The 17,692-nt window shown below is 37.9% G+C and overlaps 1 protein-coding gene across 1 annotated transcript; it reads right to left on the bottom strand.

The window, feature by feature from the left end:
• Nucleotides 1-11,010: 11,010 nt before the first annotated feature.
• LOC130910803 (uncharacterized) lies at nucleotides 11,011-14,167 on the bottom strand. Its single transcript, XM_057828366.1, has 3 exons — nucleotides 14,014-14,167; nucleotides 13,879-13,940; nucleotides 11,011-11,971 (listed from the first exon to the last, which is right to left on the bottom strand). Exons 1-3 carry the CDS (start codon nucleotides 14,034-14,036, stop codon nucleotides 11,082-11,084), a joined length of 975 nt encoding a protein of 324 aa, XP_057684349.1. The 5' UTR covers nucleotides 14,037-14,167; the 3' UTR covers nucleotides 11,011-11,081.
• Between the last annotated feature and the right edge of the window lie 3,525 nt (nucleotides 14,168-17,692).

The following is a 17,692-nucleotide window of genomic DNA, read 5'->3' as shown; positions in this document are numbered from 1 at the left end:
AGAAGAAACTAATTTTCGAACTATAAGCCGCTACTTTTTCCCTTCATTTTGAATCCTGCGGCTTAAATTTGTTGATTTATTTGGGTTAATAGTAGGGCTGTCAACGATTAAAATTTTTAATCGAGTTAATTACAGCTTAAAAATTAATCACAATTCAAACCATCTATAAAATATGCCATATTTTTCTGTAAATTATTGTTGGAATGGAAAGATAAGACACAAGATGGATATATATATTTAACATGCGGTACATAAGGACTATTTGTTATAACAATAAATCAACAAGATGGCATTAACATTACTAACATTCTGTTAAAGCAATCCATGGATAGAAAGACTTGTAGTTCTTAAAAGATAAATGTTAGTGCAAGTTATAGAAATTTTATATATTAAAACCCTCAATGTTTTCGTTTTAATAAAATTTGTAAATTTTTCAATCAAAAAATAAACTAGTAGCCTGCCATTGTTGATGTCAATAATTACTTACACAATGCTCATGGGTGCTGAAGCCTATAAAATCAGTCGCACCCAAGCGCCAGCAGAGAGCAGCAAAACTCCACAAAACACAATAAGTGGGCATTTCACTGTACTTTCATTTAAACCTGTCTGAGCGGGGCATGTGCATTAATTGCGTCAAATATTTTAACGTGATTAATTAAAAAAATTAATTAACGCCCGTTAACGCGATCATTTTGACAGCCCTAGTTAATAGGTAACACTTTATTTGACAGCAGTGTCATAAGACCGTCATAAATATAACATGACACTGTCATGGGCATTAATTAATGTTTATGACAGATGTCATTAAGTGTCATCCGGCAAATTTTGTCACTAACTCCATTTATGTCTAGCTTGGATCTTTTACATCCATCCAAAATAGAGATCATTTGCCGGATGACACAAAAGCACATCTGTCATAAGTATTCATTAATGCTCATGGCAGTGTCATGTCGTAATTATGATTACTTTAGATGCCACTGTAAAATAAAGTGTTACCAAATTCCATAACTAGCAGTTAATGAAACAACTGGAACAATAACTGAAGAAATAATTAGCACAGAACATGAATTTTCGTTATTTCCATCTGTAATGCTGCAATGCATGCTAGGAGGCACGTTGGACGACAACAGTGTTGACAGCAGGTGACAGCAGAGGTTGACTGTCTCCCCCAAGAGAGCAGTGAAGCTTCTTCAAGCAGTGAAGCCTTGCAGCCCATTGGTTCAAAGCTTCATGGTGGTTCATTTGGTCTTATAACAGTCTTGTGAAGCTGCTGTCAAAGTGTTACCAGTTAATATCATTTGGCGTAAATATCCCATAATATAATGAGGACAGCTGCGGTTTATAGTCCAGTACGGCTTATTGATGAACAAATGCTGTTTTCATGTCAAATTTAGTGGAGGGCAGCTTATTGTCAGATGCCACTTACAGTCCAAAAATTATGGTACTCTTGCCCATCCAGTAAAATTTTCCGTTCACCTGTAAACATGATTTAAAAAAATATTTTTTTTTTTTTCAAAATGCTACTTGTCCTACAATTTTTGACTAAATCACATAATTTACACATCAAAAATTCCGGGACATTAAGAGGCATAAAAGTTGTATACTGTATTTGGTAAAAATGTACGGCTCCCCCCAAATTCGCCAAAAACCGTCCCATTCATTTATAACGGGATGCCATTGACAGCGATGTACGTCCAAATTTCCCATTCAATTTCAATAGCAGGAAAACACAAGTTCTTGTGATTTTTGATCATTTACCATTACAGCCTATTGACATTTTGTGACATGATATCTACAAGACGTGTCCCCGAAATGTCCCCAAATCAACAAGAACTGACCCGGCAATGTCACCAAATTAACAGGAAGTCACCTGATATCAACAGGACGTGTCCCCAAAATGGATATCAACAGGAAATCAACCCGAAATATCCCCCAAATTAACAGGAATTCACCTGATATCAACAGAACATATCCTCCAAATGGACATGTCCCCTCCTAAATTAACTGGAAGTGACCTGATATCAAGAGAAAATTTCCCTGAAATGTCCCCAGATCAACCGGAAATGACCTGATAGATCTGTATTTACCACAGCAAAGACCCATCGTGAATTTCTCCAGAAATTGCAGTTTCTAGTTCTACATATTTTACATTTTATTTTATTTTTTGGCCAGAGATGCCAACAGTGGCGCTACCAGTTTCACCAATGAAACGTCACAACAGTAATCACATGACTCCATTATACCAATCAGAATTGAGCTTGCTGTTCTATGATCACGCCAGCCTGTGCAATCATGTGGCGTCTTTAAGGCACCGTAAAAAATTAGTATTTGACATAGAGCGCTGCCACCAACATTACTTGAAAGCGCGGATTTTAACCTCTCCTGCAGTTTTTATTTTGCACTGTTTGAAGACTGAAGAACCAGAGATATGATCCTTTGAAGTTTCATAATAGGGAATGTTTTCTCCACTAGAGGGACTCTTGCTCTTCGGACAAAGGATGCTTCATTTCTGTACAGTGGTACCGCGATCGCTTCGACACACGATCTTTTGACATCCAACGTAATATCTGATTCGCCATTTGTTTCTACATCCGACGACATGCTCGAAATACGACGATTTATGACAGCGCCGCAGTTTGTTTTACCGCAAGACGGATGCAAGGCGGATTTTCTTGTGAGAGAAATCAACATGGGTTCCAAGAATGTTAGTGCAGGTGGTGAAAAAAAGGAAAAAGGTGAGGCTTACCATGGGAAATGAAGATGGAAATGGTAGAAAAGTATGAGCATGGTGCGCGGATCTGTGAGCTGGCTCGACAATATGGCTGTAGAATGTCTACGATGTTGACGATCCTCCTCCGACCTCCGTTCGCCAGTCTTTATAAGTTCAGGGGACGATTATGGATGCTAACATCACCCAAAAATCGCCAGCTTCGTCAGGTTTTAAACCATTTAGTTCTTTAAGTCTGCCACGCGGTGAGTTCAGGTACACCACGCAAAACACATTCACCACATTAGAACCCGATTCTTTACATTATTACAGGTATTATATTATTATTTCGATTTTTATTCATAATTTATTTGTTTTGCTTTGTGTAATTGATATTTGCAATACTACCAGCAGCATTTCTTTAGGATTTAGTGTAGGTTTTCGGGCTGTGGAACAAATTAATTGAATTATAATGTATTCTTATGGAAAAATCTTGCTCGACACGCGACCATTTCGACTTAAAAACAAGGTCCTGGAACGAATTAACTTCGTATGTAGAGGTACCACTTTAATTCGCTTTTTTTTTTTTTTTTTCCTCGCTTGAATATATATGGCGGAAAACAAGTTCCGCTCTGAGACCCCCAATTTGGCAAACTTTCAAAAATGTCCAATATGCATGTGTGATACATCATTGGAAAGCTTAAAATCTCAATTTTCTGGGGGAAGAAAAACTTTGAACAGGAGAGCATTTTAAAAAAAAATGTAAACAACAAAACCCTATCTGGAGGCGAGAGCACAATTACAGATGCCATGACTGTAACAAATTATTAATGCGTACTTACCTTGTTTCGATCCAAAAACTCCATGTAGCATGTCTCACTGAGTGTCAAGACACAGCTGTGAATGGCCACAGCTGGATTTTTTGGGAAATTTATGGATGAAACATGGTCATATAACAAGGGTCACGATGCCAGAAATCGCAGACATCAAAGAGTGGTCGAAATGTGCTTTTTCATATATTTACCCTTTTAAATATTTTTTTTTAATTATTTTTTTTGTTCTGATCGATTATCATCTAACATATCGGGGAAAATGCGAAAGTAACAAAAAAAAATACAATCAAGCAATAGTTATGAGGCAGATATCCGTGACTTTTTTTACAGACACCAATTTTTTCATTCTGACGTAATTTGTTTAAAAGTTTAAAATATGCGAGTGAATAATTTTTTAAAGTTTTTTTTAACGAAATATTAGACATCAATTAATGATTCTAAGCTAAAAATGAGATTTTGAAAAATAAATATAATTAATTACCTGATTGAAACAAAAGCTGTTGCGCGACGTCTGTAAACGGTGGTTTTCAGGGTAAAACAGGCAAATTAAAAATAGTTTGGGGGCTTCATTCGCCATGAATCTGCTATGGCGGCATATATATTGTTCTATCAAACACAACAGTTGTTTTGGCTTAAAATACAGCAGTTTCTTTTAAAGGGGAGTGCAAGAGCAGAAACTGCTTTTTTAGTCTTGTCTGTGTTTTCCGCCATATATATTTTTGGGGGGGCTTAATGTGGTTATGTAATTGGTTATAGTCTTCTTTTTCAAAGTATAATAACAGTTCATATACATTTTTTAAAATCTAACATCATAAGCAGTAACTCACTATGTGACTCAACTCATTACTTGAGTATTCTTTTCACTATATACTTTGTATATACACTTTTGTACTATTTTTATTTTATTTTATTTATTTTTGTACTATTTTATTTTATTTTTAATTGTACTTGAGTACAATTTTTGGATGACTGCTTTTACTTCAGTAATATTATTTTGAAGTAACACAAGTCTTACTTGAGCTTGAGTATAACTTTTGGCTACTCTACCCACTTGTGTATGTTACTGTTTAAATTACACTAGGGAATTTTCAATTTATTTTTTAATATATTTGATTTAAAAAAATAAATAAATAAAAAAGCCCCAAAATTTTACGAAGTTTAAACATCAGTAATTAAGCCTTTCATAACTCACTCACTGCCAGCCGAAGTCACAGAGTATGTGTTGTAGACTGTAGTACTTAAAGACGAAAATTGATATTGAAAACACCTATCCCGCAATAGACGTCCAATTCATTTCAAATGGGAGCCACGATCGCTTCGATACCCTCACAACTAAAATGAATTGGACATCTATTGTCGTCAACGGCAGCCAAAGAGAAAAAGCAAAATAAATTCCCCAGAGCATTACTCACACCGGAAAAATCAGCTTGGTTGTCACACTCAGCCACCAGAGGGCGGTGTTGCGCAATATTAGTAATGAAATGCTCAGAAATGCACCAAGAAAAAGCACCATTGCGTGCCACATCAATAGGTAAGCGTCACTTTTTTAAACGTCAATTTATAAAATTCCAGGCCTTCAATATTCTTTTTATTGGCCTTTTTCGCAATAGGTTTCAAGTTATGAAATTGTTACCTTTAAAAAGTATTTGTTGTGATGGACATTCAAGTCAAGTTGCTCGTTAACTGTTAGCTTAACTTTTTGGCAAAACACAAATGGAGGTTGATTGTAGATTTTTTTTCCTTTGTCTTTTTTTTTTTATATTAACAACAACAACAACACGACAGAATATACAACAATACAAACACAAAATAGACAGAAAATAATAATAAAAAACAAAAGAATACAAACACAAATATGCCAGGGGGTATAAATAGGGTGACCAAACGTCCTCTTTTGCCCGGACAAGTCCTACTTTCACCTAGTATCCTCGTCGTCCGGGCGGGTTTTATGATTTTTCACGGGACCAATTTGAAGAGAATCCCTCTGGCCGCTGGGTGGCAGCAGTTGACATGGCTCCTACTAGAAGGGAGGGAAGAAGTAGTTCTTCTTGTTTTTGTTGGCAGTTTACCCCTATCATGAGGCATTACCACCATCTACTGGGTTGACAATTTGGCCACAACGCCTGCCCAGTTGTTAAGTTTTTAACGATAAATACGTAAATAATTGCAACTGTTGACTTCTGTCAGAGCTTTGACTGTAAAATCCCATTTGGTGTCGCATCGTTACGCTGCCGATGATTGTAAACTTTCCTAGCAAAGTTTTTCGCCTCAGCTAGCTATCAGTAAGCTAAACCATGCTAGGCATTATTGGAAACGTAGTTTTGAACTGCTACGTTTGGAAACATGCTGGTTGAATAGTTTGTCAATTTACTTCGGTTATTGTTTGTGTGCAATCTAGAACATTGAATGAGAATATCAATTGAATGGGAATAACAATTTGTCAAGGACAATTGCTGTGATAGTAATTTATAAAAATGTTTAGTTGGCACATAGCCTACTGTGTGTATGTGTATTGACTGGGCTACATTTCCATGGGTCTGCATTATATATATTAAATTTTATTCTTTATTATTTCATTCATTCATTCATTTTCCATGCCGCTTATTCCTCACGAGGGTCGCGGTGGTGCTGGAGCCTATCCCAGCTAACTTCGGGCAGTAGGCAGGGGACACCCTGAATTGGTTGCCAGCCAATCGCAGGGCACAAGGAGACACACAACCATTCACGCACACACTCATACCTATGGACAATTTAGAGTGTTCAATCAGCCTACCATGCAATGTTTTTGGGATGTGGGAGGAAACCGGAGTTCCCGGAGGAAACCCACGCAGGCACGGGGAGAACATGCAAACTCCACACAGGAAGGCCGAAGCCCGGGATTGAACCCTTGATCTCAGAACTGTGAGGCAGACGTGCTAACCACTCAGCCACCGTGCCGCCCATTATTATTTATTTTTTTATATTTTCAAACTGCATTTTCCCATCCAGAGTGAGGGGGCACACTTTAAATATATTAAATTGTTATAGACATCTTTGAGTGAACTTCGAGTAAAATTGAAGTATCTTGAGGCCGGGCTGAGTGTCCTCTTTTTTGGAAATCAAAATATTGTCACCCTAGGTATAAACATAGCAAACATTGCACACCAGAGAAGAAAAAAAGAATGAATAATACTAGGGTTGTTCCGATCATGTTTTTTTGCTCCCGATCAGATCCCGATCGTTTTAGTTTGAGTATCTGCCGATCCCGATATTTCCCGATCCGATTGCTTTTTTTTTGCTCCCGATTCAATTCCAATCATTCCCGATAATTTTTCCCGATCATATACATTTTGGCAATGCATTAAGAAAAAAATGAATAAAACTCGGATGAATATATATTCAACATACAGTACATAAGTACTGTATTTGTATATTATTACAAGAAATCCTCAAGATGGCATTTACATTATTAACATTCTTTCTGTGAGAGGGATCCACAGATAGACTTGTAATTCTTAAAGGACAATTGTGACTTTGTATATTGTGACTAAATATTACCATCTAGTGGATTTTTATGAGCCTTCAGTAAATGATCATTCAGCCATTTAACTTCTGCCCAAATGCATGATGGGAAGTGCAACCATGACTGTGTGTAATGGTACCAATTGATATATCTTCTCAGCGTTGGGAAATAAAATAGGGTGTCAAGAAAAAGATCAACTGCTACCTTTCTTCCCCACATTGCTTCCCACAATATTTCTGATTGTTGAGAGAGGGATTGTAAGGCTTTAGCCAAATAAAAAAAGGCTTCAAAGGCTGCCAAAATGCTCTCTACTCATTTTATGTTGCCTTTTAGTTCTATGTATACGTAATATGGTGCCATTATAGATTGAACGCGACAATGCGTGAGTGGGTAGTGCAGCGCATGCGTTAATTGCGTTAAATATTTAAATGTTATTAGCGCCGTTGACGCGATAAATTTGACAGCCCCACTTTAAGCCAAAACTAAAGACACTGGATGAGTGTAAGACATTTTGTCTGTAAGGTTAAATACAATTAGAAATGGATTTAATCAAAAAAAAAAAAAAACATATATATATATATATATATATATATATATACTGTATATACAGTATATTAAAAAAGGCATGTCCTATATTTTATTGCCGATTCAGATACTTTGAAAATGACGTGATCGGACTGTCAATTTGTTCCACATAAATACTACTGGTACTATTACAGATGGCAATTACACATAGCAAAACAAATTTTAAAAAAATCGGAATAATAGAATTCCGGTTCTAATGTGGCAAATGTGTTTTGCTTACTGTACCTGAAAGCACCGCGTGGCTGACATTACAGTGAGATAGCTGCGCGAAGTAAAGATTTTTCACTTTTAATGTCCTATTTTTGGCGTATATTGCGGGGGACAGAAGGTGTGTTGTGCTGCACAAGTTCTGCGGGGACAGAAGGTGTGTTGTGCTGCACAAGTTCTGAAATAAATGATTAAAAACCTGACGAAGCTGGCGACTTCCTTGCCAATGTTACAATAATAGTCACCTTAACCGTTGAGACCGTTGAGATAGGAGACATTCTCTGGCTGTATTGTCGAGCCAGTTCATGGACGCGCACATTTCCATCTTCGTTTCAATGGTAAGTCTCCTTTTTCACCATCGTACTAACCTTTTTGTAGCTCATGTTGATTTCTCTCACAAGAAGATCTGCGGTGCATCTGTCTTGAGGGAAAACAAACTGCGGCACTGTCGTAAATCGTCGTATTTCGAACATGTCGTTGGATGTAGAAACAAATGGCGAGTCAAATTTTACATCGGATGTCGAGAAGGTCGAAGCGATCGTATGTCGAAGTACCGCTGTATATTGAATGACTACTCAGACTTCTCGCGAAGAGTCTTGCTGGGAGAAAAGGACGCTGTTGAAAGAGTAGGGAGGTGAGAGAGGGTGGGGGGGATATCATGATCACTCAGGTTGCCAGCGTCACCTCAAAATGAGCCTGCCAGCCGAACTAAAAAAAACCCCACATCAGGACTTGCTAGGAGTCTGCACCGGGGCAGGAGCAGCAGCAACAGCATGGGAACAAGGAAGTGGGATCTGACGTCAAGAACTGCAGGACTGCTGCTGGTGGAGGAAAAGGATCCTGACATGGCAAGAACTACTGTTTACACAACTTTAAAAAAAAAAGAAATGAGAATGGACGAGACTCCGGGGTTGTAAAGTCAAAGTCACAAGTCGGGTACGTTGCAACTCTGGGACTACTAGTAGTTAGGGCGTCCAGTAAATTCACAGAATGAAAAGCACTTGACTGGACATCTATTAATGGCAGGCAGAGTTAATTCATGAAATAAACATCAAAATTGCAATAGTTGGAAGATTGATCCTTTCCTTAATTTGTGGTAATATGCCAGTTAGTGTGGTCAATTTCAATAAATTACAGCATAATTTAGTAGCAGTTAATGACAGTTTTTGCCCAAAATAGCAACTTAATTTTTTTTTTTTAATTTAGTTTTCAACAGCTAATAAATCAGTTTTCACGTCAGAAACTTAATACTTAAGGAATGCATGCAGAATCTTAAATTTACTCAACAAGCGAAATTTCCTTTTTTCTAGTGATGGGTCCAGTGATACTAATGCGCCGGCGCGCGCGCCGAGCTCATGGAGCAACCCCTGCGTCGGTGCGCGTATCGCTACAAGAAAATCACGTGACCGATGCATGAACTCATTGAACTGTGTCGACACAGTCATGACGCAGCAAACTGCTTCAAAAGGAAGCGCGTCTGTCAACGCGATGGAGCTGCTGAAACAATCCACATCTCACGGTTACTTCCTCGTTGTCTACATGCTGTGGAAATGGACGTAAGACAGGGAAAATGCCCTTGTCATCTTCCATTCAAAATACAATTAATTTTAATGTAAATCTTAGTTTATTAGTGTGACAGGTACACGCGGGTCCGTCGTTTGTGGAGCCTTGCCTTCATGTCTACCTACATTTGACCTGCTAGCTTAGTGGTCTGAGCAAACGTCACTCAGTCCCCGACGCGTAGTGTGCGCGGGTTCGAGTCCTGGTCAGAACGTATTGCGGCGCAAGACCAAAATTTTCGGTTTTACTGTTAAAGTTATTTTTTTTTGCAGGTGAAATGTCGCATGTGTACTTTGTATATGACTAACCTGCCATATACAAACAGTTGCCACCTCCTCAATGCTGAAGCATTACTGGCCCAAGCATGAGAATGAAGTTTCTGATAATCCCAAAATAAACACAGGTATAGAGCCATTCCTTTACTTTCCCACAGTCACTTTTTTGGTAATTTATTAGAAATCTGTAAGCTAAAATTTATTTTTTTTGTCCACTTCAATTTCTTTCTGGTGGGCTATGGTAGCACTTAGATGACGAAGTGGGGAGTCAAGAAGGCAATGCAACTGTAGATGAAATTGCAAAAGTGCAACGATGCATGGCTGAGCCGAACATGAACCAAAGCCGAACTGAGCCAATGGACATCTTATCCAAACCTCTTTCAACTGGAAATTCTTGTGCATGCTGGCATCATTGGTTCCATGCGCGTGTGTTGTCCACAGCAGGCTTGTTTAATTTAAAAAAAAAAAAAAAAAAAAGAAAGGTAACCAACTAAATTTAAAAAAAAAAAAAAAAAAAAAAAAAAAAAAAATTATTCAAAAACAGTTTATCAGAACAAAAAGTCCACAGGCATTCCTCATTCACACATTCATTATTACTTACATTTTCACATTATAATATAGGTTCACATAATTTAAAGATATGGAATAATGCAATATGAATGCAAAGACTTAAATTATTTGATTTTACATGCTATGTCATCAATTCAGTGTCAGTCTGTCAAGTGGGTTGCCTGTAGGGATTTTTTATGTCCAGCAGGTGTCAGTATTCAATGACACAGTATCCACACTGTGTCAACACAGTGTGTCACTGTGTCGACACGCTTCATGAGGTCTCACGGACCCATCACTACTTTTTTCTATATACAGTCAACTTATTTAGGCTGAATTCCAATGTTACTATTGCCTCAGCACGGAGGCACGTCTTGCCGGCTATCTGGCCCTCGTTTTTAGATTGAAATGTTACATAAAAGGCAATTTGTTGTTTTGATAATTGAAAATTATCTGATCTTTTGAATGTAAACTTACTCTACTGTGTATGGATACAACATAACGGCCATCACAAAAAAGCTTAAGTTGAAAATCCCCCCACTAATGCAATAACAGGAGAAATTTTGACAACTGTTGATTCAGAACTTTTTTTTGAGTGAAAATACATGAAAATTATCACTAGTTACTAGCCAAGTAATTACTTTTACATTCAGGTAACCGAGTTACTAATGCAACTAATTAAAGTTTTACAACACTGGTCACTTGTATAAGAGTCTTCCCTCCCCCCAAAAATAAATACTCCAGCAAAGATTCATTGTACATTTTTATTTTTCCCTGAAACACTAAAACTGGTAGTTATCCAGTTGGAAAGGGGGGGGGGGACATTTGAATGTCTTTGCATGTTAGAGCCATCGTTACCATGGTCAGCGTGTCAGCTTGACTCTGGTCCAGTTGATCCCTGATCTATGATGGTGGGCAGCGGATTTATGGCTGACATGCTTGTGGAGGGGCACCTTTCGGGATCCGGTATCCTTCAGTCGCCGAATGGGGAAGCCGCCGTAGCGTTCGGGGATGATAAGGATGTCAGTGGGAGCATAGCGTTCATCTGCCACCGATGACGTATCGGTCGCACGGTGCCGTTTACCGTGAAAGCTAATATGGCCTCTGTTGTGGTTCTTGTAATCTTTTGAGTGTTTTTTCTGTATCGGAGGCTCTTGACCAATTAGGACTTTGGTGGCAACGCCGTTGGCAGACGTCTGCATGTTGGCCAAGAACTTCCGCTTGCCGTAACCCGGAACGAACAAACTGGACTTCACGGAGGAGCGGTCGGCACCATGTCGTCCATCGGTCTTGTGGTGTCTGCTCACAGAGCCTGAACTAACAACAGCCGTCGAGAGGTGAGGTCGCTTGGGCTTTTTGGCCGCCGCGACGAACAAACGGGATGAGCGGTCGCCACCGTTGGGTTTCTCCAGTCCTGCGTGTCGTCTTCCAGTAAGGTGGGAGGCATGCTGGTGGTGTCTGCTCACAGAACCCGAACTCACAACGACCGACGAAAGATTAGGCCGCTTAGGCTTCTGGTGCACCTCGTTCTTGACGGGCGTGACCACCGGGCGTTGTCGAACCACCTTGAGTGACGAGTAACCGACTCGAGGTCGGTATAGTCCGTCGGCATTCGGGGAATAGATTCTGGCGCTACTGCCGCTTTGCGCCGAGGCCCGAACCACTTGTCTGAATTGATTCTGGGGAGCCTTGTTCGGGACACTTAGATCATTATCGCCATCTTGAACAAAGCCAACATACGCCTTTCCTTCAACTACAAAAAGTCACCATTAGAACAAAACACATTTTAAGTGCACGCTAGTTGTCAATATACAGTGCCCTCAATTATTGGATTTATAATTATGCGTTTTTTAGCTTCTAATAATTTTTCCCTAAATATGGGACCTTAATGGAAAAAGAAAAATCCAACCTTTGATGCAAGTGCATTCATTCAATGGGGAAAAAAAAAAATGCCACATAAAGAAATTTGACATCAAATGTGTCACAATTAGCACCACTGGTGTTAATACTTTGTACAACCCCCTTTTGCCAACAAAACCACAACTAATCTTCTATAATGTTTCACAAGATGTGAAAAGACCGAAAGAGGGATCTTCAGCCATTCCTCTTTGCAGAATCTAAATCTTCCAGAGACCTGGGTCTTCTCAGCATTCATGATGCCATGCACCCTAACAAGGTTCCCAGGGCCTTTGGAAGCAAAACAACCCCACAGCATCACTGATCCACCCCCATACTTCACAGTGGGTATGAGGTGCTGTCTACACGCCAACAAGCTGTTTGGGAGGCATGCACGGAGAAAACCTTTCCTCACTCACAATCAAACGCAAACGTCTGGAGCTCGCCAAGCGGTATTGGGGCTTCAACTGGGACTGTGTGCTTTGTCAGATGAGACCAAGATTGAACTTTTTGGCATTCTATTTGATGTGCATGCTGAAAAGCATCAGACAAAATAAAGCTCCTCCCATGGCCATCTCAGTCCCCAGACCTTAACCCCATTGAAAACCTGTGGGGTGAGCTGGAGAGTACAGAGGAGAGGACCCAGGTCTCTGGATGATTTAGATTCTGCAAAGAGGAATGGCTGAAGATCCCTCTTTGTCTTTTCCCATCTTGTGAAAGATTAGGTGCAGTTTTGTACAACCCCCTTTTGCCAAAAAAGTAGAAACACTAGGGGTGCTAATAATTGTGACATTTGATGTCAATTATTTCTTTATGTGGGATTTTTTTCCCCCCACTGAATAAATGCACTTGTATTGAAGGTTGGATTTTTCCATTAAGGTCCCATATTAAAAAAAAAAGCTAAAAAAGCTAAAAAAAAACAAATCCAATAATTATGGAGGGCACTGTAAATGCTAGGAGTGGGAACATCACGATGAGATACGATTTGCGATACAAAGCTCACGATAATGATCTGACGATACAACGATCGATACATTGGTCAGGAAATCATACAAACAAAAAAATAAGCTACTGTGAATTGAAAGTATCAGTGGTAGACGTCCAATCAGTTTGAAGTGGGAGGGATGGCAGCGAATGAACGTTCGTTCATTCACTGCCACCCTCCCAGTTCAAATGGATGGCAGTCAGTGGCAGCCAATGATTAATTAAAGTAATTTGGGGCCATTTAAGTTCTTTTAGCTGTTGATTTGGGTGTAGTTTGAGTCACTTCCTGTTTTTTTTTGAGTTACAGAACAGAAAGTGACCTGGGAATCAACCAAATGATTTGTCAGTGACTCAAACTCAACCGAAAATGACCCATAAAGGCCCTGAAAATTGGACAGAATGACAACACTGGTTTCGAATGAACAAACGTTCCTAGTCTAAATGGATTGGGCGTCGAGCACCGTTAATGCAGCCTTAGAGTTAACAGACACCATTTATGGTAAAAGATTTGGGGGGTAAATTGTTGGCTCCTTTTTATATAATCTTTAGACATTGACACCTTTTTAAAGTGATATCTTGATACTTGGCAGGAGCATATCGATAATCGTGATAATTTGTATTCCTAAAAGGTTGATATTTGTCACACCCCTAATAAATGCCATTGTATAAAGACTGCAAAAATTGTATCTGGCGAGTTCAAATTTATTATTGATTTTATTTTTTGACCAGATCGCCCAGCCTAAATTCACAACCTCCTCTTGCAGTACCAAAAAAACTTACCTTCTTGAGAAGCCCACAAACAGCGAACGTGTTCTGCTTGAAGGAAGCAAATCAGCAAGACCCTGCACACAAAAGAACTTACTTCAAAACCCTAAAATAAATGACAGCAGGTTGATTTTCCTTTCTTTCACTTACCCCAAATAAATTCCACAAGCCATGTGCGCAGGGAGGGCAGCGTGCCGCAAAGCAACAGCAGCCACAAAAAGCAAAGTGGAAGCTGCTCACTTTGCACCGGAATGCAACATCAGCCAACACTGCGCTTTTAAACTTCGCCGCCTCGTCAAGGTGAGGGGCTGCAGGTGTGCTGGATCAGTCTTACCTGTCTACATCCTGTCAGAAAAGCTGCAAGCAAAGTAAGTCGTTTGGAATGCTCCACTTTGAGATTTACCAAAAGATATTTCACATAAAAAAACAATTGGACATTTCCAATTATACAATGTTATAAATCTTTATATTTTGTTTGAGGGGTTAATTTAAAAGTAAATGAAGCCCTGCTTGTTCATTGTCATTAATTATTTTAAATATACATGAATAGACATTAGAGCTGCAGCTATCGATTATATTAGTAGTGGATTAATCTATCAACTACTTAGTTCGACTAATCGAGTAATCGGATTAGGAACATTTCATGCATTGCAGAATATATTTTAGGAGATGTAAAATATTTCTTCAAACTATGCAGAATTGCACTTTCATTTAAAAATAAAATAACTGTGCATAGCCTCAAATGGTATTTAAAAAAATGAGGATGTAAGTACAACTAAAGAACAGTTGGCTAACTTGGATAGCAAAATGTCATGTCCGCTAGCTACGTGATATAAAATGCTAAGATTTTTTTTTTTTTTTTTTACAGTACTCTAAACAAATCAGTCGAACTCATATTCTCACAGAAAACGGCTAAATATACCTCTAAACTAAATTACGAATGTATAAAAAAATATTAGCTCAAACAAAAATTTACAACCTTATGTTGGTCTTTACAGGGAGCAGCTGGATTCAGCCACATGAGTTATTTCATATTCACTGTTGCCACTAGAGGGCAGTGTATCCACCCAAATCGATACAACTAAATGCAAACACGTTCAAAACAAGCCATTACAACACCACTCTAATTAAACGAATACTTGAAAAACAAATTTTGATTCAAAGCTTTTTTTTTCCTAATCGAATTACTCGAGTTAATCGATTAATCGTTGCAGTACAAATAGATATAGTAAGATACATTTCATTATTACAGTGGTACCTCTACATACGAAGTTAATTCGTTCCAGGACCTTGTTTGTAAGTCAAAATGGTCGTATGTCGAGCAGGATTTTCCCATAAAAATACATTATAATTCCATTAATTCGTTCCACAGCCCAAAAACTTCCACTAAATCCTTAATAAATACTGCTGGTACTATTACAAATGACAATTGCACATAGCAAAACAAATCCATTATAAATGAAAATCAGAATAATAATATAATAATAATAATAATAATTCCTGTAATAATGTAAAAAATCGGGTTCTAATGCTTTTTGCTGTACCTGAACGCACTGTCTGGCTGACAGTGAGATAGAGTGTGCTTCTTTTTTACTTTCTCTTTAATGTTTTGTTTCTGGTGTCAGCGGACAGTAGGCGTATTGTTTTGCCCAAGTTGATGGAATAAATGATTGGAAACCTGACGAAGCTGGCGATTTCTCTGGCGATGTAACCACAATAATAATTTTTACCTGAATTTATAAACACTGGCGAACGGAGGTCGGAGGAGGACCGTCGAGATCGGCCGTAATGTCGAGCCAGCCGTGCGTCCGTTTTCCGGCAAAACAAAGAAACTGCAGCGCTGTCATAAATCGTCGTATTTCGAGCATGTCGTCGGATGTAGAAACAAATAGTGTGTCAAATTTTACATCAGATGTCGAAAACATCGTGTGTCGAAGCAATCGTATGTTGAGGTACCACTGTACAACAAAGAACAATTGGCTAACTTGCATAGCAAAAGTCCGCTAGCTTAAATGCTAAAAAAATGCCTACATTTTTTTTTTTTTACAATGTTCTTGAAAAATCGTTCAAACTCATATTCCCACAAAAAAAAGGCTAAATATACCTCTAAACTAAATTACGAATGTTTAAAAAAATATTAGCTCAAACAAAAACTTCTTAACGGGGAGCAGCTAGATTCAGCTATGTTACATGAGTTATGTCATATTCACTGTTGCTACCAGAGGGCAGTGTATCCACACAAATCAATATAACAAATGCAAACACTTTTAAAACAAACCATTACAGCGCCACTCTAAACGAATACTCGAAGCAGCAAATTTTGATTCAAAGCTTTTTTTCTAATTGAATTACTCGAGTTAATCCATTAATCGTTGCAGCACTACTAGATATAGTAAGATAAATGTCATTTTTATTATTAAGTAGGGCTGCAACTAACGATTATTTTTTATAATCAATTAATCAGACGATTGATTAAATGAGTGCAGTGATCCCTCGTTTTTCACGGTTAATGGGGTCTCAAACAACAATGTGTACTGACTTAACTGGGGTCTCAAAATTGTGGCCCATTTCGGCCCGTGGTATTTTATTTTATAGCCCTTAAATTTATATCTTCAAATCACTAGGCTACTGTATTAATATTTGGTGTAGTAGAATGGCCTACATGACCCAAAATGTGATGTCCATGTCAATTATTGTCAATAGAAAGCAATGAGTTAATTAAAAAAATAATGATCATAATTAAACATAAGCATTAAAAAAACAGGTCCGATTGGACTTGGATGGAAAATTCTATTTATTCATTAAAAAAATATCTGAGTTAATTAAAAAAATAATGATCATAATTAAACATAAGCATTAAAAAAACAGGTCCGATTGGACTTGGATGGAAAATTCTATTTATTCATTAAAAAAAAATCTAAAAAAAAATATATATATAATCATAATTAGGGCTGCAGCTATCGATTATTTCAGTAGTCGATTAATCGATAAACTAGTTAGTTCGAATAATCGAGTAATCGGATAAGGAACATGAAAAATTTAAATACCTGAGCTGAGCCAAACGGTATGAAAAAATTAATAAATAGGGACCTATGTACAACAAAAGAACAATTGGCTAACTTACATAGCAAAAGTCCACTAGCTTAAATGCTATAAAATGCTAACCTTTTTTTTTGCAGTGCTCCTAACAAATGGTCAGACACACATTCCCACAAAAAACGGCTAAATATACCTATAAACTAAATTACGTATGCATTGAGAAAAAAACATGAACTCAAACAAAAATTTAGCTTACGTTGGTCTGAACAGGGAGCAGTTGGATTCAGCCATATGAAATGAGGCAGACCAGAGGGTAGTGTATCCACCCTAATCAATAAAACGAAATGCAAACACTTTCAAAATAAACCATTACAACGCCACGTCAATTAAACGAATACTGGAAGCAAGAAAATTTAATTAGAATATTTTTTTTCTAATCGAATACTCGAGTTAATCGATTAATCGTTGCGGCACTAATCATAATATAGACCTGAAATACTCATATGTGGACATCACATTTTGGCTCACTTAGGCCATTCTACTATACTAAATATAGTTATAGTGGATGACATGACCCAAAATATATGTCCATGTCTATCATTTCAATAGAAAGCAATGAGTTAATGTAATTTAAAAAAAAAAATCTTAATTGAGCATAATCATAAAAAAAAAAAAAAAAAAAAAAAAAAAAAAACACGTCCGCACAAACACTTAACTCGGGTAGGACTCGGATGGAAAATTCTATTTATTCATTATAAAAAATATATAATAAAAATAATCATTTAAAAAA

The sequence above is a fragment of the Corythoichthys intestinalis genome, chromosome 22, assembly GCF_030265065.1.
Source record: "Corythoichthys intestinalis isolate RoL2023-P3 chromosome 22, ASM3026506v1, whole genome shotgun sequence".
Taxonomy (NCBI): domain Eukaryota; kingdom Metazoa; phylum Chordata; class Actinopteri; order Syngnathiformes; family Syngnathidae; genus Corythoichthys; species Corythoichthys intestinalis.
This window is presented reverse-complemented; position numbering and strand designations above follow the sequence as displayed.

Bases quoted from the DNA above. Each gene is read 5' to 3' on its own strand.
- LOC130910803 (XM_057828366.1), bottom strand. From the start codon at position 14,036: ATGGCTTGTGGAATTTATTTGGG. The intron at 13,941-14,013 runs GTAAGTGAAAGA...TTTTGTGTGCAG, and splicing joins GCTTGTGGAATTTATTTGGG to GGTCTTGCTGATTTGCTTCC. The intron at 11,972-13,878 runs GTAAGTTTTTTT...GACTTTTTGTAG, and splicing joins TTTGTGGGCTTCTCAAGAAG to TTGAAGGAAAGGCGTATGTT.